At 42.1% G+C, this 21710-nt stretch overlaps 1 protein-coding gene across 5 annotated transcripts in view; it reads right to left on the reverse strand.

Moving 5' to 3' along the window:
• Positions 1-20810, reverse strand: part of UNC5D (unc-5 netrin receptor D) — a 590870-nt gene extending 570060 nt beyond the window's left edge. For all 5 annotated transcript variants that reach the window (XM_082444614.1, XM_082444613.1, XM_082444611.1 and 2 more), the window contains exon 1: positions 20326-20810. In XM_082444614.1, the coding sequence (XP_082300740.1) occupies positions 20326-20428 (103 nt within the window). In that variant the 5' untranslated portion in view covers positions 20429-20810. The remainder of the gene's footprint in view (positions 1-20325) is intronic.
• Positions 20811-21710: the final 900 nt, after the last annotated feature.

The following is a 21710-nucleotide window of genomic DNA, read 5'->3' on the forward strand; positions in this document are numbered from 1 at the left end:
TAAACTCCCCCTTCCAAGATCTGGGGGCTCTTGGCTGTGCTGCCAGAGCCGCCTGTGATGTTTCACTCCCTGCATTTCCCACAATGCCTTGTAGAGTTTATTCCGGCATCTCCCTCACTCGACTGTAAGGTCCCTGCTGGCAATCCCAAGAGCTTTTATTTCTAGATCCCAGTTTCTTGCACAGTGACTCAACACGGAAGTAGTAGTAATAAATATAGATAAAATATTACATATCAGAATTATTATAAGTACTTTGCATATATGGATTTACCCCTATTTACTCACAATACCCCTAGATAATAGGTACTATTACTGATCCCCATTTTACAGATGAGGAGACGGCACACAGAAAGGTTAAGCAATTTTCTTATGGTCACACAGCTGATTAGTGCTAAAAACTGAATTCTCACTCAGACAGTCTGATGCTAGAGACTGTGGCTTTACCACTATATTCTTCATTGCCTCTTTCAAAAATAATATGTGTACACCTTAAGTATACTCAATAAATGTTTTTTGGAAGAAGTTTTTTTAAATATTCAGATGCATCACTTAGAATCTGTAATGACCCAAGAAAAGCTAGTTAATGCCTTCCAACTTTATTTCCTTATCTATAACCTCACCTTGTTCCCTTTGAGGACTAAATTTAAAAGGTCCTATAATCTAGCTAGCATGACACATGGCTGTGCTAAACACACGTTACTTCCCTTGCCCAAGTACCCACCAATGGGGTCAATTCTATTAGTGCATCTCAGCAATGAAAGCCACATGGCTGTGCTAAACACGTTAGTTCCCTTGCCCAAGTACCCACCAATGGGGTCAATTCTATTAGTGCATCTCAGCAATGAAAGCCACATGGCTGTGCTAAACACGTTAGTTCCCTTGCCCAAGTACCCACCAATGGGGTCAATTCTATTAGTGCATCTCAGCAATGAAAGCCCCGTTAGAAACGCAGGTTACTAATTTTACCTGAGGTGATCATTTGGCCTGTAATTAACATTGCCAACTATTATTAGTTTGTACATCAACGCAGGCATACTCTTTGCCCAAAGCAAGGTCAGTCATACACAATACCGTATCCACGGTAGGGGGCTTACTGCTGCACTGCTGCGATTTTCCTTTCGATGTACAGGAAGCGACAGACAGGCCCTGAGGACGGCAAGGACCGTATGAGCTAGGGTCCGGTCCCCACCAGTATAAGACCAGCAGAGTGGGTCTGTCATCCAGCCAGGCCCCAGAGAGCCAGATGCTGCCACTTCCAGGCTCACCGTTTTAAACTATCAAAGGTGAAAGCAAGACTGATATTCAAGGACGTTCACACATTAGGAAAAAGCGTAATCTATAAACTGCTGATACCAGAGACAGCAGCCAAAAACAGAACCAAGAAGACGGATTTCAACACACATTTGCTTAGGAAACCCCTATCATATGTGGTGACGAAGAAGTGGTTGGGAAAGCTACTTTGTTGTTGTTTATGGAAGTATAGTTGATTTACAATATCATGTTAGTTTCAGGTGTACAGCACAGTGATTCGGGAAAATTACTTTGGAAAACCAACCGTAGCTGGCTCTGAAAGAAGTATTATATCCAAAGAATCCTGGATATTCATGTACATCTTCTTTGTTATCAAGTTGGAGGGCATCATTTTTTTAATTTAAAATTTATTTTAATACATTATAATGACAAAAATCTACTTTGGGGGATACATATAGTATTTCTTGTACTACTCATGTAATACTTGATTGAAGTATAGTTGATTTACAATATTGTGTTAAGTTTCAGGTGTACAGCAAAGTGATTCAGATACATATATATCTTTTCAGATTATTTTCCATTATAGGTTATTACAAAACACTGAATATAGTTCCCTGTGCTCTACAGTAAGTCCCTGTTGCTTATCTATTTTATGTATAGTAGTTTGTATCTGTTAATCCCATACTCCTAATTTATCCCTCCCTCCCTCTCTCCATTGGTAATCAGAAATTTGTTTTGCATGTCTGTGACTGTTTCTGTTTTGTATACAGATTCATTTGTATTACTTTTTAGATTCCACATAAGTGATATCATATGATATTTGTCTTTCTCTGTCTGACTTACTTCACTTAGTATAATCATCTCTAGGTCCATTCATGTTGCTGCAAATGGCATATTTCATTCTTTTTTATGGCTGAGTAATATTCTAGTGTGTGTGTGTGTACACACTATACAAACACACACACACACACACACACACACACACACACACACACACCCCACATCTTAAAAGTTAGAAGGTACACTGATATGATAGTAGGAAAGAATCCACACACTAGAATGAAAACTGACCTGGGCCCAAATTGCTACTCTCCCACTTACTGGAAGTATGGACTTGGATACGTATATTTGACTTTTAATTTCCTTATTTCTAAAGCAGGTAATAACGCCTACTTTAGAGGATTGCTGTAGAAATTAAGGCACATGTTATGTTAAGCCTCTAGCATGATGGATGGCACACAGCAAACATTACCATTATCATATATAATTATCAAGCCAGAGCTCAGCCAACACACAAATACCCATTGTAGTTGGTAACGATTCATCCATTCATCTATTCATGTATTCCCTGAATTACTAAAACGGGCCAAACAACAAGTATTCAAAGATTCAGAAAACTAGCAGCCCCTGTCATCAGAGTATTTTATGAGGAAACACAAACAGACATTCAACTCACTACAAAAACAACTACCAGCTACATAACTCTGATACCATTACATATATACACACCTGGGGGGAAACACTTTTGAAAGTTAGGAACTGTAGACGTTTTCACTTTGGAGGTAAGTACTTTGACTAGGAGATAGGGTAGGGATGGAGGGATGGATGAACTGAGAACATGTTAAGTCATGGCGTGCCATAAAACACGGTCTTCTGATTTTCATATTCTACATCTTAATTGTATCAGATGCATTTTATTAACAAATTAGAGTAAGAAGGTGGAAGGGGACCTGGCAGTGACTAATTGCTCTAATCTTAATTAATTTTGCCTAGGAAAATTCCATACAATTGTTTGTTTCTATCCAACTCCAAGAAGAAAAAAAAAAAAGCAGAATATAATTTGAGTATATGTAATGCTATTGTTGCCCTTGGCTCCCTAGAGACAAGGCTTTAGCACAACTGAGACAGCCTCCATACACATAAGAACAATAAATATTCTAAATAAATGTATCCTTATTTATTCAAATCTACAATAGTCAGAAGAACACATATTGGCCAAGGTTTGATTCATTCTGATGCGGCGATAAAACCAGTATGTGGTAACATACAGGGAAAAGGAAAACCATCCTTCAAAGCTATCTTGGGAGAGTTAAAAACAACAAAAAAAACAAAAACAAGAAATTTTAAAACTCTGTTCTGAATGTCAAAGTAGTACTTCAATCACTGCCCTTCTCATACTGAGAGATAAAAAATAATTGTGCATCTTATTTAGTTGGCTCAGTTAACACAAAGCTCTACTATGTAACCCACGATCTTGGGCACTACAAAGGGTGTGTCCACTATCTTTGGTCAGTAGTTGAAAAATAACAAATATGTGATAATTTCACATTTTCCAAAGCACTGAAGGTATGTCACAGAGGTACTCAGAGTCTGCTACCAAGAAGTGAACATTCCGAAAAGACAGGAAGAGCAGAATTAAAGTATTTGGTTTAGTACTTGGGTAACTGGTTGTCCCTCTTTCCAAAAGATAAAGGATAGGAGGGACAGCAGACACCTGCTGACAACCAGAGGCACCCTGAGAACTCCCCTGAGGTGGAGGCACCTTTCTGGACGATCTGTTGGGGATTTCCGTTCTCTTTAAAACTTTCCCAGAAGACGGTTTTTTGGGACACTAGTCCGCCATCTTCTCGGTCTGCCGGCTTCCTGAATAAAGTCGCTATTCCTTGCCTCAGCAACAAAAAAGACCTTCCTGTATTTTCAAACTTCTTACAATGAGCATATAATATTTTTATGTCAGAAAGAAAACTTCCATCCAAAAAAGCTATTTGGAGTAGATGCAAATAAAGCTCCCCTGGGCTTGTTAGTTGTGTTCATCTAACCATGCGGCCCACATGTGAGTAAAAGAGTGGAGAAGAAAGCATCCGCTCCAAGAAGTTCTGCTGTCAGCCCTGCTGGCCCCCCGACTTAGCTTCTGGACGTTCTCCTGCCCGGAAGCTCCCAGCAGTAAACAGTCAGGTGAAATAAACATTAAGAGTCCCCCATACTCTTCCTCCTTTGGAACGCTCACTCCAAAACTGAGATCATCCCAGGATGTGCTTTCCAGGACCAACCACTGGGCCAAAGGGCTATCTGTAGGTGGTGCCCTCTTCTCTTCATTTTTTTTTTCCTATAATTATCCCTGTTTTGGACCCTCAGTCCAAATACCTAGGGCCTGAAGTTCTCTTCTGATTATACAAATTCCCAACTGTACAGCCTCATTCAATCACAAACGTATCATGCTTTTTTTCCCCAGCAAAATCTCCCTGACAAGGAATCTTTGAAGATGTGTTCCAAGTTCTTTAGCTAATTTGGACTACTGTGATAACAGCTAATATTGTGGAAGTGGGTTATCCTTCCTATAGTTTTTACATGTTATTAGGCGGGGGAAGCACAATTTCATCCAGATTACACATCTAAATAGTGGAATGACAGGACTTATTTATAAGCTCACTTGAAGGTTTTGGTTTTTTGCTTGTCTGATTTTTACGTATAGAACATCTTAAAAACCTAACTTAGAGCAGACATAGCCCTGTGCTAGGTGCTGAGGAGACACAGCAGAATAGAAAATTGTCTCTGACCTCAGGTGATAAAAATCAAGAGTGAAAGACATTAAAAAAAGAATTAAAATATGGTCTGACTGGTGCAGGAACAGAAGTGATGTCAAAGCATGGAAACAGAGCATTCAACAAGAAGAGATTAATCTCTAGGAGTACAGAGACTCATGGCCAGTGGTCCATAAGAACAGTTCTGTTGAACAAGGAGCATGAACAAAGGCCCAGAGATGTGAGTCAGCAGAGCATGCTTACGTGATGCTCAATATTTCGATGTGACGTGAACATCATTGTCTGTGCATGTCCGAACATCACTGTCTGACTCAACCAGCCAAGGGGTCATGGACCTGCCACATGTGTGTCTTCACCTGTTTTCCAGTATCTTCATGTTAGTTCCTACTTCTGGACAGCATCCGATATTATCAGTTCTATGGGCAAAGAACTGAAGTGAAAGGTGTTCTGGAATAAGCGCAAGAAAAAAAGTCAGGGACCCACCAGGGTATATGACCTTGGGCATTGCATTTAAACTCTGCAAATCCCAATGATCATAGGTGGGCAAATACAGTGAGACTGGCTGGATAATTTCTAAGATCCTTTCAATTCCAAACCCCAATTTAGGTCAATGATTTATCAAATAGCTATTCAGTAAAAGACACCAGTTTCTGCTCAAAAGTATCAAAGATGAACAAAACATAAAGCCTGGTTTCAAAAACTGATATACAATGTGAAGCAAAAGAGAAATAAATATACCTGAAACAATAGCATAAGGCAGGATATGAGAGGTATAAGAAATGTACAAAATGCACAAGACAAAGGAAATCATGGGACAATTTTGAGGCACAGCATGGAGTCCAGATGAGTAGAGGGTATATGAAAAAGCAGTAAAAAATAAAACCAGAAAGGTTTGCTGGAACTATTGGAAGAACACTTAACACCAGACTAAAAAATCCCCGTGCATCTATGAAATCTTCGCACGTTACAAAGGTGGCACTGCAGATCATTAGAAAAAGGAGGGGGACCCCTCAATGGTTCTGTGACAATTGGTTATTCACGTAAAAGAATGAAATTAAATCCCTAACTCAAACTCTACACAGAAAAAAAAAAATCTATTCTAGGTAGATTAAAGGCATAAATACGAAAGACCAAAACTATAAAATTTTAGAAGAAATGTAGGAGAATATAGTTCATGAGATTTAGGCAGGATTTCCTAAGCACGACACAAAAGAGCATAAAATCATTGATAACATTGATTACATCAAAATTAAAACTTGAGTTCATGAGAACTTAACATTAAAAATTCAAGTCATCAGAAAATACCATTAAGTTAAAAAAAAAAACTGGGGGAAGAAATTCCAATCACACATTAACACATTAAAGCTTACTAAAATATATATATATATATATATATATATATATATATATATATATATATATACACACACACACACACACATACACAATTGTGTATTTAAAGCTCCCTATAATTCAATAAATTATTAATTTAATAATTAAATTATTATTTTCTATTAACAAATAGAAAAAATGAGCAAAAGACTTGAGTAGGTGTTTTACAGAAGAAATATAAATGGCAATGAAATAAATGAAACAATGTTTAACTTCATTAGTAATCAGGGATATGGAAATTAAGTCCATGCGGAGATAATCATATTATACCCACTAAATAAGCAGAAATCTCTAGGCCTGGAAATATCAAATGTTGGCTGATGTGAAGTGATGGGAACTCATACTGTTGAAAAATGCTTTGGCATTATCTGGAAAACTTAACATGTTCATGCTCTGGGTCTTAGTAATCTACTCTCAGATGTATGAGAAACACTTGAAAAGTGGGTGCCATTGCCATGTACGTGAATGTTCCTAGTAGCACTTTTCATAAGAGAAAAAAACAACCTGAAAACAAGCCTAATGTTACTGAGAGTAAAATAAATAAGTCAATTATGGTTTAGTCACAGCATCAAATATTGTACAGGAGGGAAGTGATACAACAATAGTACATCCAATAACATAGCTGAAACCTAATACTGGGTGAAAAAAACAATCGCTGAAGACTATAATTTAAGTATATGTCAAAAAGAAGCAAAAGTAAATACTGTTTAAGAATACATACATATTTGTTTAAAATAGTTTTAAAGGCCAGGAAATGATAAGCACAAAATTCAAGCAATATTACTTCTGAAGGAGAACCAGAGGGATGGGAGTTAAAGAGAGACATACAGATAAGTTGTGTTGGTAATGGTTTATTAATATGGTGCTAAGTGCACAGATATCCATTTTAAATTGATTTTTTTAAACTAAACTCATGTGCAACAACTGGTCACAAAATGTCTTGCATTTGATTTCACAAATAGGGAACCGTTGGCAGTTGTGAACAGACATATTAGAAACATTTGCTTTATTTGGAATTCCTATGCCACATTTCCTAAAACAGCAAAGACACACCAGCTGTCCCCGCCCAACTCCTTAGTCAAGAACAACGGTGCTGACTGGGGCCCTGCCCTACTCTGTAAGGAACTATACTGCCTTCATCCTTCCGACACCAAGACCAGTACAAAGTTATTAACTCATAAATGTGATCACTTATCATTTACATCCTGGACCTAAGACATATTAGATGAGAGTTAACAGGAATGTCCATTAGTGGGCCCCTGTGCTTTTGTTCAGAAGGGAAACATATGGTGCAACCTCCAACCCTGGGTTCTTAAAACTCTTCTCCATGATTATATAATGTTTCTTATTTAATCACATCTCTTTCATGAATATCTAAGTTCTTCCATCCTAGCAGGAAAAGTCTAGCTCCTAAAGACTGAAATGTTGAGTGCCATTATCAAGTTTCACTCATCCAAGTCATTTGAGATCCAACGTGGAAATATAACGCCTAATGTGGAGGGGTGTGCGAGGGAGAAACATGGGTGGTCACCTTTATCCCTTACACTTTGCTGTCTCTAAATCTCAAAAAAAAGATCAGTTTCTACATTTGCTCACAATCAATCCACCCATTACACCAGCGGCTCTCAGGCTTTGATTCCCAAACTAAGAATAACCTGAGGAACTTAAAAAAATATATATCAGTGGATCCTCTCCCCTGAGATTTGGGCTCAACTATTCTGAGATGGCTTAACTGTTCTGCCCTTGGCATCAGCTTCTCTTCAAAATTTAAATTACAAACACACGTATTTTTCTCTAAACGGGGGTTACATTAAACTTTTGGTGCTCATTTTTCAATCTACTATGCTTCAATAAAACTGTTTAAATATTAATCATCAATTTTAAACTTAAAAAGCTGATGGCCACACATATTCAAAGCACCTGTCTGTGTGATCGTCTCACCTAACCCCGGGTGACAACACTAAAGATGTCAGCCTTTCTGTGAGTTTGAAAAAAAAATAATGGCTTTGGGTGATGACCGGGAATTTGTAGCTTTAAAACCTAATCACCATTTCCAGCAGCAAGATCTTTCACTGATAACTGCTAAAAATAACCAAACCCTGAATATTTTGACAACTAATCTCCAAGAATCTGAAGTTTTCGACACCCTCCACATCTAACACTTTCCCAGTAAGGTGACTTCAACGTGAATAATCATCATTACAGAGTCACCAGGGTTTATATAAGCTTCAGCTCAACTGCAGGGATTGCATTTTACAAGTTATCATGACCATCAGAAATGCAGAACTCAGCTTCAAAATAAAGAACAATAGAGAATGCATGAGAAGAAGCAACTGAGGCTTTTAAAATTATTATCCTCACTCTCTTTGGATGCAGATGCATGGCCTTTTGAGGGTATCATTGGCAAGCTGCTGCCAACATCAAAAGTTTTCTGCGAAGAAGCTAAGTCAATTGCTTGTGCACCTTTAAAATCTGCACCACCTAGTGGTCCTCTAAGTGGCCAACTACTGAATCCATTTGAATAAAACCACTGCAGCACAACAGACCTAGCATTCCAGCTGGAAAGTGTTACCTTCTCATCACACATGAAAACTCAGATTTAAACAGGGAAAAATGGAAATTGGAAGTAATTTACTTATCCAGATAAGAATCAGGAGTTGTGTGGCAAATACCATTCTAAAGTTATTTCCTTGGGTGAAGCATAAGGTTTCCTATTCTAATTCATGGCACTAACATCCCATAGTATGAGAAGAGAAGTGACTATCTTCATCCTATGTATAGATTTTTTTAAATAATTATATTTAGAAAGTATTTAGGGTCTGCTAGTAGATTCATACTGAACAAAATTGTTACCAAGGATGCAGAAGGTAAGTAATTAGAACAAAAGCTTGACTCACTGTAAATTCCATAAAAACACAAAATAAACCTATAATGTAGATGTAGATAATGTAATATAGATAATAATGTAATACAATATCCATTAGCTCTGCTACAATGAACCAACTTGAGCCCCTCAAATCACAGCCCCAACACTGTACGATTCAGAACAGTGCCAAAGATGAAAAATGTATCCTACTTCAAAGGTATCTAGAAAAATATAAACATTTTAAATAAAAGGAAAGCATCCTCTAACAGAAGTGTAAAATGATCAATAGGCTTTAGTCTTCTGGTATCATTCTTTTGATTACCTTGGTGCCTCTATCAATTGCTTTCGTTATTATGGGCCTGAAAAGGAGAAGGGGCAAGAACAACATTGAGAAATGAAGATCTGGGTTCGTGGGCAAACACTGACAGAAATGACCTCCTACAAGTCCAGCAAGCTACGCTGCTTCTCAAGACTTTGGTTGCCCATGTAGAGATTTGAGCTTCCACTTAGAAATTTTAGGGCCCTTTCCAGCAATATAATTGTATGATTCTTCTTTACAAATGGCATAGAGAGGCACATAGAAACTCAGTGATCAAATTAGTGTTTTTCATAGGTTAAATAAAAGGCCACTCAAATGCTTTTGATCTTCCGCTTTTAGACAATGCTCCTCAAATGCTAAAGGAACTTCTCTAGGCGGGAAAGAGACCAGCAACTTAAAACAAACTTGTACATATATAGACTACTATATCAAAACCTCATGGGAACAGCAAACCCAAAAACTACGATACACACACAAAAAGAAAAAGCAACCCAAACACAACACTATAGAGATGGTCATCAAATCACAAGAGAACAAAAGAGGAAGGGAAGACAATAGACAGTGCTCCTCCACAAAGCTAGAAAAAGCTTTATAGGCAGAGCTCAAAGACAATTATTGAAAATGAGGGCCAACTGACTCCCTGATCCTTTAGATCTCTTAACAGAAGGTGGAAAAAGTCACTGACTTGAGACAAACTGGAAGGTGGAGTGCTGTATCTTGTGACTCTTGCTTTAACTAAAGGTGTTTTATTAAAATGATGTGAGAAGAGTTCAAATCTGGAAATTTACCATGAGATAGCATATAGATAGTTTCTGCTAAAAAAGAAAAAGTCAATCTAGCAACCATGGGCCCACGCACCCAACTGGGCAACACTGGGCTGCCGTGGAGGATTCTGGCCCCCGCGGCCCTTTCCCACTCATCTCGCTTCTGCTGCTGGAGCAGCATATGTATGCGTTAGTGTACAACCACTGATTTAAGAGAAACCGATACATAAAATTACACTTCTTTTATTGATGATGCATTCTTGAAAACGCTTAAGCCAAGGCTCACCAGCCTCCTTCCTGAAGTCCTGCAAACTTGTCCTGAAAATTCTACTTTCAGAGTATTTGTTATCAAAGGTTTTGATGCCTATTTAAAATGCCAAGAAATGCTTCCTGAAATGATAAAAAAAAATACCATGAATAAAAGGGTACTGAAAACAATACACAGCATCATAAAATGTTAGAGCAGGAAGGAGCTTTCACGATCATTTCGTTACTTCTTCTCATTTTAGAAATAAAAAGAACCAGAAAAAAAGTGACACGTTGGAGGACACGTAGCCTTGAACTTTGCAGCCCACCACACTGCTGGAACGGGAAGGCAGTTTTGACTTGAGGAGGAGACAGGGAGCAAGAGGAGACTGAGAGTTGGGGGTTAGATGGGAGAGACCAGGGAGAAAGAAACGGGAACACTCAAATTAAGAAGCTAACTTTCAAGTCAAAACTGTGTCTCCATCTCAAGTTTAAGTGTTATTAATGGCATTTAAATTAACAGCACAGAAGTTTAATGATGTAAGTTTGCAATAATGATGATATATGACATTCTACTAATACATAATACATACACACAGATATCCATGCATTAAGCACTTATCCCCTTGACAATTATTAATAATTGGCTGCACAAGTAATGGTGTTGTCTGATGCAGGATATGATACGGGAGAGCTGTCTTTTTCACATTGCTATCCGAGACGGATGTACATTTCAAGCTGTCTGCTAAACTTGAGAAAATAGCCAATGGGTTTTAGTTTTCATTTTTGTATTTGGGGTGGGTGGGTTTGTTTTTTTTTTGCTTTTTTGTTTTTGTTTGCTCCTAGGTGAAAAAAAAATGACATTTTAAAAACCTTTCTTTCTTTAAAGCAAACCCCCAAACACTTACATTCCACCCACACACCTCACACTGACAAAACCTGTGAACCTCTTGACTGCTTTTTTTTTTTTTTTTAAAGGAGACAACTTTGGAAACTTCCTGATGCAAGCTGCTGGCAATCACTGTAGCCTCTGGTCCCTAGGCCGAGAGGGATACAAGGGTCACCTATTCGAATGAAGGACAGTTACAATTTCCTCAGCTCCTTTCAAAAGGCCTACAACACACATATTTCTCTGGCAAAGAACTTTATTTTGAGGTCTGTATTTTTTTCTATTTCTTTCTAAAAATAGATTAGATAATTCTTAAAGACACGTTGATGAAAATTATTATTGCAAGTCCAAACGCACTGTGCCACCACACACCTTCCAAATACCAATTAAAATATTTTAACCTTGTTCCGCAAGTATATACAGAAAGAAAAAAATAAAGCACAAAGTTAATAATAAAGACAAGGTATTTAGAAAGCGATGCAGATTATGAAGCCAGTACTATATTTCTAAAGAGTGTTTGGTGTCTGTAATGACAACTTTAAAATAAAACTGCAGAACTAATTGTGATTTTTATTTAATGAACTAAATTTTAAATCCTTTGTTGTTTTTAAGAAAACATGGGGCTCCCCTGGTGGCACAGTGGTTAAGAATCCGCCTGCCAATTCAGGGGACACGGGTTCGAGCCCTGGACCGGGAAGATCCCACATGCCGCGGAGCAACTAAGCCCGTGCACCACAACTACTGAGCCTGTGCTCTAGAGCCCGCGAGCCACAACTACTGAGCCTGCGCGCCACAACTACGGAAGCCCACACGCCTAGAGCCCATGCTCTGCAACAAGAGAGCCACCGCAATGAGAAGCCCGCACACCACAACGAAGAGTTGTCCCCGCTCGCCGCAACTAGAGAAAGCCCGTGCAGTAACAAAGACCCAACGCATCCAAAAATAAACTAAATTTAATGAATTAAAAAAAAAAGAATAGAAAATATTATTGCTCAGCAAGTTCCTCAGAACTTTTTCCATACCCCTTAGGCCATACCACAGTATACCATTTTTCATATATTCACAATTCTACTTGCCTCAAACCACTGCTGCCACATTTCCTACCATCCCCTCTTCCAGATGAGACCACTTCTGTTCATAACCACGAGAAACCTAACACCACATAAACCCAGAAGCCAACACGGTATCACTGAAATTTTTTACTCATTTCTTTCTCTGTCACACGTGTTCATGTACCCATGCCCTGTCTCAAGTATAACGTGAGCAGAATGGAATGTTGTATGGTCCAACTTAAGTGCAACCAATCTATTTGGTAATAAAATAGAATGACCTCATAGTCAAAAAGGCCCAGAAACCATTTGGACACTCAGCTTCTGGCCCTAGTGCTAGATATGGCTCTCTGTCTAGCCTTGGTTGAAAAAACCTCTAAACCTTAATTTCATCATCTGTTCAACATCAGGGTGAATGTAAAAATCCAAAACAATCCAAACTGTGAATGCACCTGAAAAATGTCGAATTCCATGCAAATGAATTATTATGCAAGAGAGCCATCCGTGATAGCGTCACATCTTGCACTTAATCATCTTTGTAGAATAATCTATCTAGGGACGTAGGCTTTTCAATCTGTTGGGGGGCGGGAATGTAAAACCCTCTTACAGTTATTTAATTTTTTCTGGCAACTAATTTTCCTGAATGTTTCAGCACCATATTGAGTAAATTTTAGAAATGTTATCCTCAATATTATTTATACCTTAACGCAATAAGCTTAGAGTAAAAATGATTGTTGAGCATGTGCTATGGGACCAGCACTGCCAAGTGCTGGGTAAGTAACAGTAAGCATTGACGGGCATTGCCAAGTAGACGTAAGTGTCCAGCAGCAAAGAAGGACCCAAAACCTAGTCCCACACCATGTTGTGACGACAAGAATCCAGCTCCTTGGCGAGCAAGCACCCTCATCCCATATGAACATTCCTCTGCTTTTGTTTCTAACCAACTGTTTTTGTTCCACCTCTTCCTTAGGTGTAGCCTCACTCTCTCAATATCCTGAACCCGGGATCGTTTTTAAGTGCAGCGCCAGTCAAGAGATACAGTAAGATAGAAGGGGGTAGAATCTTAGCAAAAATCTGACTTTGGGCACACTGTTCAACTTCTGGGGGACTCAGTTTCCTCTTTCTTACGGAAATGAAGTAGATGCAGACAGAAGTCCTCAATTATTTCAAAATAAAATCCAAGCCTTCGAAAATACTGCATCCATCTTTACAAATACTGGAAGCAAGACGCTATAGTACATCAGAATGGTACTCCCAGAATGTCTATTTGTTTTGTGAGTAGCTCTAGGTTTTTGTGTGTTAAAACTGACATTTGTCTTTGCCTATTCTTCTACTGGCATGTTTACAATATTCTTACATAGAATTCCACTTCGTACTGGCTTCCAAGTGAAAATCAATATTGAAAATCAGTAACAAACCCCCCAAAACTTGAATTATTGTCATCCATAACCCTGCTACTCAGAGTGTGGTCAGATGGTGTCATCTAGAAGTTTGTTAGAAATGCAGGCTCTCAGGCCCCTCTCCAGATTTACCAAATCAGAATGTGCATTTTAACAAGATCTACAGTGATTCAAAGGCACATTAACATTTGAAAAGCCCTGATTTGTGTGTTTCAAATATTACCAGCTTAGCTTTCATAACCCAAGATCATTGGCTTTCCCTTCCTCTTCCAGTAGGTTTTATTAAATTAAATTCAAATAAAGACGCTAACTACTAAAGTACTGTGATGAGGCAGAAACCACCAATCACGTGCAAACAACTCTAAAAGGCGTGCCACAAACTTCTTTAGAGGCAAATCTTCTAGTCCAATATTTTGTAAATACATTTGCTTTTATAGTAAGTGAGTAAAATCTATGAATGATATTAAACATAGTTATTCCAGTGTTGGTTGGACCCTTGAAATAGTCAGGATGACTTCTTCGCTTTAGCCTCTAGTACCTCCTGTGCGTGTCTGCCAATCACTTACCTTCTGGGATGTCTGCAATGTCATTTTCCCTTGGACTTACCTGACGGAGAAATTACACCATTCAATCAGCAAAACAATGCATCTTGTAAAGTCCATTCTGAGTCAAGTTCCACAGTGTTGTGGTGAAATTACCCCATATTATTCCTCCCATCCTTACAAGGCCAGGTTCAAGTGGAAACATACACTCAAGTGCCAAGGTCTCTCTTTCTGGGGAGGAAGGCTCTTCTGCATTTGATGAACCAGAAATTTAGGGGCAGAAAGTCAGTATCTGCATTAAGTGAGGCTGTTACTGACTTCCCTTGGAAGACAGCTTTTGGCTTCCAGCTTCCTTAATTAGGAAGGAAACTGTCAGAAGAAACTGATCATATAGGAAAAATACAGGCCTCCCTGTACTCTTGTCTTCTTGGAAACAATATTAGGAAATAGTTTACATCCTGTTGTGGTCCGACATAAGCCGAGAAGAGTACTACGTGTTTTGGTTTCTACTTTAGCCCCATCAACACAACCCAAATACTTCTGCCCCTAATTTCTTAGTCCAGTGAAGTCCAGAGGGGGCAGGGGTGTTGAGAAAAACATATGCGGTCCACACTGTCCTACACACAAACCCACTTTCCAAAGAAATCCTCCAAAAGCACAAGAGAGCGTGCAGTGGATTTCTCACGCGGTCCAAAGTGAATTCATTAACATCCGCCTAATTCTGAAAACTATCTACGCACAGCATGTGTACGCTCACAGTAAGAGCATACAACGCAATGTGGTACAAACAATTAAAAGTTCTTTTCAAAGTGGAAATGCGAAATAGAATGAATATCTATTTTCTGGAAATGAATCTAGCCATCTGCCTTGCAAGAGCCGCAGGAGGAATACGCAAAACAGCAGAAACGGCAGCCTCTGGTGTTAACGATCTATTCTCAAATCTCACGCTTCACGTTTCCCCGGCAAACACGGCTGAACATACAAGACAGGCAACAAATAGTCCCTTGGGATCTGCCATTCCACGGATGGCGCGTTCAGAGTAACATTTTGTGCTGAAATTCAAAACTGGGGGGGGGGGGGGGGGGAAGAAAGCAAGCGATCGTATTAGAAGCTGGCACTCGGAATTTTAAGTGTGAATCTGATCCCAAAGTATATTAAGCTGAATGGTGAGAGGGTGGCTCTTTGCGTACAACATAAATCTCTGCGATGTATCTGAATACATTTATAGATTTATTTAAGCTCCTCTAAATTCTTCTCCGAGTCTCATAGTTATAGAGAGATAATTTTAGTACTTATGTCACCAAAATATCAGAGTCATTTTGTTTTCGGCGCAGTTTAGAAAAGCGTCTTTATCGCGGGCTCTGGAGTCGGACTGCATAGGTTCAAATCCAGGCGCCACCACATACTAACTCCGTGGCCTTGAGCGAGGTACTTACCTTCTCTGTGCAGCTCTTCTGCTGTCTTCAAAAGGAGGATAATAAGAGTACTCACCTCAAAGAGTTATTTTAAGTTATGTTAAGTTACTTTAAGGGTTATGTAAGTTAATGTGTGTAAAACTCTTTAGAGTAATGAATGGCACCTGCTAAAGACAGTCATTACTATTATTATCTAATATTCAAGCAAGACTGCAAAAATGCCATCTCTTGGGGCTTCCCTGGTGGCGCAGTGGTTGAGAGTCTGCCTGCTAATGCAGGGGACACGGGTTCAAGCCCTGGTCTGGGAAGATCCCACATGCCGCGGAGCAACTAGGCCCATGAGCCACAATTACTGAGCCTGCGCATCTGGAGCCTGTGCTCCGCAACAAGAGAGGCCGCGATAGTAAGAGGCCCGCGCACCGCGATGAAGAGTGGCCCCCGCTTGCCGCAACTAGAGAAAGCCCTAGCACAGAAACGAAGACCCGACATAGCAATCAATCAATCAATCAATCAAAAAAAAAAATGCGGTCTCTTAAGGAACAGGCATAATACAAAGAGTGGCAGCACCACGATGATAGGTCTCATGCCAGCAGTGGCCGTGAAGCAAATGACTGGGTGAGCAAGTGTCTTTACCTAGAGTATGTGGCCAAGAATGACAGAGGTAAGTCCCCCTTGGTTATTCGGTCATGCTGTTAGTTCATGAAGGCGGCAGAATAAGGAGGACAGAAGACAATGACACAGCTGGTCAGGTGGCACTGCCCAGTGTACGGGACAATCAGAATTAATGGCAAAGGTATAATCAAGGAGGGGAACACATCTGGGCTCTCTGTGAACATCTGTGCCTGCCGGTTAATCTTCCTTAAAGATTTATGGAATAAATCTTTCTTCATACACTTGGTCTTTGGGATTAGACTGTAACACCTATGGTCTGGGCCCCCAGCCTCCGTATTTTAAAAAGAAAGAAAGACCCGAGGGAGTGATATCAAATATTCATTATCTCCTGAACAACCAATTTCTTGTTAAACCTTGAAAGTTGGCAATATTTCAAGTTGGGTCCTTATTTGGTAGAAAGAAGGAGGATGATAAAAAGTTTACAAGTCATTGAGACAACAGACAGAAAAGTGCTTCTTCCCTAACTACTAGGACAGCAGGGTCTAGAACTACGAGACCCACTCAGTCATAGTTTTGATGGAACTCACGGAGGATTCCTGGGGTTCCATAGGTTTTCCCAACCTATGGGGTACCACTTAAGGAACCAGAGACCCACACATGGGTCATTCAAAGAGTGAGGAAGAATGGAAGGCTGACATTACTATTTTTCGTAGTAAGATTATGAAAAAGGGTGACAGATGCTGCCACTATAAGGTCAGGTGAGAACAATGAATCTCTTCTCATCAGCTGAGATACTTAAGAGATTTCTTGAGCGGAACCCTTTGTAGGACAGGAAAAAAAGATACCACTGGACTGCTCAAATTGAGAGCACAACCCAAGAGTCACAAAAAGAAAAACCCACCAAGAAATTGCAAGAAAAGGCTCTTTTCTCATAGCCCTTTGGAGGGGAAGATTTTGGAGGAAAAAGAAACAGAATGTGGGGTGGCAGAGGCAATAATTATGTTCGTTAAGGAGAAAGTGAACATAGATACAAAACTGCAGGAACGAGGTAGGTAAATGGATTTAAGTACGCGTAAACCATGCGACCCTATTGTGCCTGTTAAAACAAATGTGTATTTCTCTTGCCCTTAATGCATCACTATGGTTACCATAAGGAAGATTTCATTGTCCACGAAAATTTTTAAAAGAAGGAATTGTGTGAAAGCTCAGCCCAGCTAAGATCATCTTCCTCCCTGCCTTCAGACTGGGATATCTATGTACAGTATCTAACAGAGGAATCACAACCAGATCAACAGCAGTGCTCCTTTTTTTCAAAGAACAAAAACAAATCAGTGTGACAACATGATGTGGATTCAATTAGCACTTGGCAGGTCATGAATAACTTTTAAACCCCCTTCTTTTAACTTGGAAGGTGTTAAAATATACAGTAATCATGGTACCCAAGTGCTTTCCTTACAGTAAGTACGCTATCCATCAAGAACATAAATCTCAAGAATTAAGTCTAGCTTACAAAGGAGGGAACCAGAACATGGCTCCTTGGGCCACTACTAGTTTCTGCAGGCAGTCCCTTGCCCCATGTATTTTCCTCGTTGAGGACATTCAAAGCCAATCATCTGAAATCTCGTTGCAATTTTCAGAGGGTTTTACATCAGGTATGGAGGAAAAGAAAAGGGGGAAAAAAGGAGTTGGTACAATCATCTTGGAAACAAATAAATGATAACTAATTGTAAAGAAATGGCTACTGAATTGTTCAATCTTCTTACATAATCAAAGCAAATGGCATAATTCTGTCTATCCTGTTGTTTCGGGAAGGCGGAGCACCTTGGTTCAAACCAACATGAAAAGGCTTGTAGAACAAAAAAACTATTTACTTGGATAAGTAAGAACACTGTAGGGCCAACCGCAGAGAATGCGGTGAAACTACTCAGCAAACATGTCCCCTGGGTGCATCTCATCGTGCTTTTAATGAGGGGGCACCTTCCTGGTCTGGGAGAACTTAAAATAACTTTGAAACACACCCTTTGTTCTGAAAACCCTAATTGTGCCCACCTGTCCCAAGCCAGGTTATGTGGCTTCACAGATTTTATAGCCTGTTTACTGCTCATTTCTTGGGAAATCTCTGACAGGTGCTAAAGATAATAGGCTTCCTGCCCCAGAAAGTAAAATACTACAAGGGAAATATTAGTCAGATGTACTACTCCAGTCCATGTGTCTTGAACATTACTATGATCTGTGCAAGACATTTGTTGTAAATAAGCCTGCGGAGTGTACAGTGTGTTTTCCAGGAGTCCTTTGAAGAACAGCTTGCAGACAAGAGGTGCTAGCCTTAGTTTCACAGCCAGCAAAACTCCATCCAAGAGGCTTTTGGCAGGTCCGCACCTCTTGTTTCAAGCTGGCTTCAAGACAGCCCCACCAACCAAATTCCAAAGGTCAGGACGTGGAGTCAGTCACTCTTAGGTATTCAGCATAGAAGAGCAAGTGGAAACTGAGACATTTAAATCAACACTCAGAAAAGGCCCGCTTTTCCCCCTAACAGTGTATTAAAAACAACTCAGAGCTGACTTTGTAAGGAGGCATTCTCTGTAGTAAATTAAATGGCTGAAGCTTGTGCTTCTCCCAGCGAGGAAAAGAACTATGCTTCACCATCACCCAGTGTGTGCAATCACTTAAGGCTCATTTTTAAACCCTTCCTGCGTTTTAAAAAGCCTGCTCCATTAAAAAAAAAAAAAAAAAAAAAAAAAACTTTTCAGGAAATGAAATGCAAATAGTCACTGAACAGGATCATAAAAGGGAAAAACCTCTATCCACTTTTCTTTTTTTAATTCTTCATTCCAGGCAGCACGACTGCTTTTAACACACCGTTAGCTTTTATAAAAATGAGATTACACTGGTTTTTCTGTGATCGTCCTCAACCCTTTCCACCCTTTCCTGTCTCCCGGCTACTCGCAATACGTTCAAGGTAGAGGTGAGGTGGGCAGATCAGTTTCACCCCTCGCCAGTCAAGCGTTAGGTAAATCATTTAAGGCAATTACAAATTCTAAGCCTAATGGATGGCACCTAGGAATAAAGAAAGGCAAACAAGAGCGGCAAGGAACAGCTTCCAGATATTTCCAGGGTAAAGCCACACTCCTCAAGCTACGTGTAAAACTGCCTCTGATCATCTTCAAAGCAAGTCCGCGGTTTTAACTTGACGCTCCCAGTCCTCGCTCAAGGTGGAGCTGAAACCAGGTGCAGAATGTCACTCTGCCGGAGTCCACAGGATCCAGGAAAAATGGGGTCTACGTTTCTAAGTCGGAAAGAAGCAGCGGTTTCCCAGCCGCTCAGGGGGCCCCGCGCTCACGAGCTCCCGGGCTGGAGCCGGCACCGGGCAGGGAGAGGAGGCGCCGGTGAGCGGCCTCGGGCCAACTGCTAACCCGGCTGGGCACTGCCGGCGCAGTTAAACGCGGACGGCGCACGCAGCTCTCCCGAGCTCCCGCACACCGCGGCCTCCTCGAAAGAAAGCCCACTGCCGCCCAGGACCTCGGGCTGCTGTCGCCCGAGAGGTGTCGAGCTTCGCGGACTTGAGCCTGGGTGCTGCTCCCCCAGAGAAAAGGCGCCCTCTCCATTCAAGCGCACCCTACAGAGACTCTCATCACCCGGCGCCCCTCCCCAGGAACTCTCGGACACCCCTACGGGCGCCCACCCGTGAACGATCTCGCCACGGAAGGAAGTGAAGAGGACTGGGGGGAGCGAGACTGGAGTGGAGAGGTGGGGACTCCGGTCTGCAGGAACTGGGGAGGGCTCGGAAAATGCAGCAAAAGCGACGAGAGGAAAAGAAGGGTAGGGGCCTCGGTCCCAGCAACCTGTAGGACTGCGGCTGATCGCGAACTTGGGGTGGGAGACAGTGGTCCCCTCGGAGGTCCTCCGCCCGAGTCCCACCCCGCTGCGCTCAGCGCGCGGAGAGGTGCAGGGCGCAACTTGGGAAGCCAACGCCATAGGTGCGGGTCCCGCTCGGTCGCCTCGCCCCCGGCTCCGCCGCCCGCTCGACCCCGCGCTTACCTCGGGCAGCCGCAGCCCCCGCCGCCCAGAAGCAGAGCCCCAGCCAAGGGAGCCACCGGCGCGCCCCTCCAGCGCCTCCTCTTGCGGCGGCCGCTCTCCCCATGCTGCTTGCCCCGCTCGGGAGTACGGATTCTCTTCCGCGCCCCGGGAGCCCGGGAGAGGCACGGCGAGGCAGGGGCCGAAGCAAGTGGGTCCCGGGGGTCTTCGGCGAGTGACTGCTCCACGGCCGCTCCCTACAGCAGCAGGGCAGGGCGCTCCGAGCCGCCGCGCGCTGGGCACCCAGAGGATGCGCGCGTCCCCATTGCCTCCCACGGCGGGGCGACCGCTGCCGCCACGGTCACTGCCCGAGTCGCCCGCCGTCCCTGCTACACCGCTCGCTCGCGGCGCTGCAGCCGCCGCCGGGTTTCGGACTAGGAAGCGGAGAAAGGAGCCCGCAACGCTAATGAGACCCCCCCAGAGGCCGCCCCTTCCCCTCCCCTCCGAGCGGCAACCAATGAGCCGGGCCGGGGCGGGGCGGCGGCGGTGGCGGCGGCAGGCGGCGGGCGACGGGCGGCGGGCGACCGGCGACGGGCGGGCGGGCGGCGCGGGGCGGGGCGGGGCTGGCGGCGGGGCGGGGCTGGCGGCAGGGAGGCGCAGGTGAGCCCCGCGGCGGCTGCGCGCGCCCCCAGGTGCCTCCACGAGCTCGGGAGCAGGGCCGCCGCTGGGCTTGCGGAGGTCACGCTCGCTCCAAGATGTGAGCAAAGACTGCGGGCCTCTTGGAGGCGAACCCAGCGCAGAAAGATGTGGGCATCTCGGCAGCCTGAGTCTGCTGCTTCCTGGAAACCACTGTTTCGTTCAACTTTGAGCCCTTTCACAGCCCTGCCCCTCTTGCTTCCATTTTTTAAAATCAGATCAGACAGCACTCCAGAAAAATTCAAAAGAAAAAAAAAAAAGACAAATGCCAAGTGGGAAAAAAATAGCACTGGAATAAACCCATTATTGCAACTAAGCTAAATGTGCATGCATGTACATAAAGAGGTGGGGAACTCATGGGTGCATGAGGGGTATGTGATCGATTTTTATTTTTTCTTTTTTTTCCCCAATTCCCTTGTCTGTGGTCCTAATCATCCCGGAAGCCCCCAAATTTTCAGAAAGCTCTTTCGTTTCTGATGGCTCCTGTTTCGTTTAAATCTGGGCCCTAGCAACTGCCTTCCTCCTAAGTATCAGGGAAAGGAAGTCGTGCTGGGCCTTTGTAAGGAGAAGGAAAGACTTTTCTTTAAAATGTGGTTTGTTTTGAATAGGTTGTCAAATCTTTATTTCCCTGCTTTTGAAAGTACCTCCCGGTTGCCTCTTATTCTCCATTTGCATTTAAGAGAGATTGCCTTGGGCCACACAGTTTCAGAGCA

The sequence above is a fragment of the Balaenoptera physalus genome (genome assembly GCF_965194825.1).
Source record: "Balaenoptera physalus genome assembly, chromosome: 21".
NCBI lineage: Eukaryota > Metazoa > Chordata > Mammalia > Artiodactyla > Balaenopteridae > Balaenoptera > Balaenoptera physalus.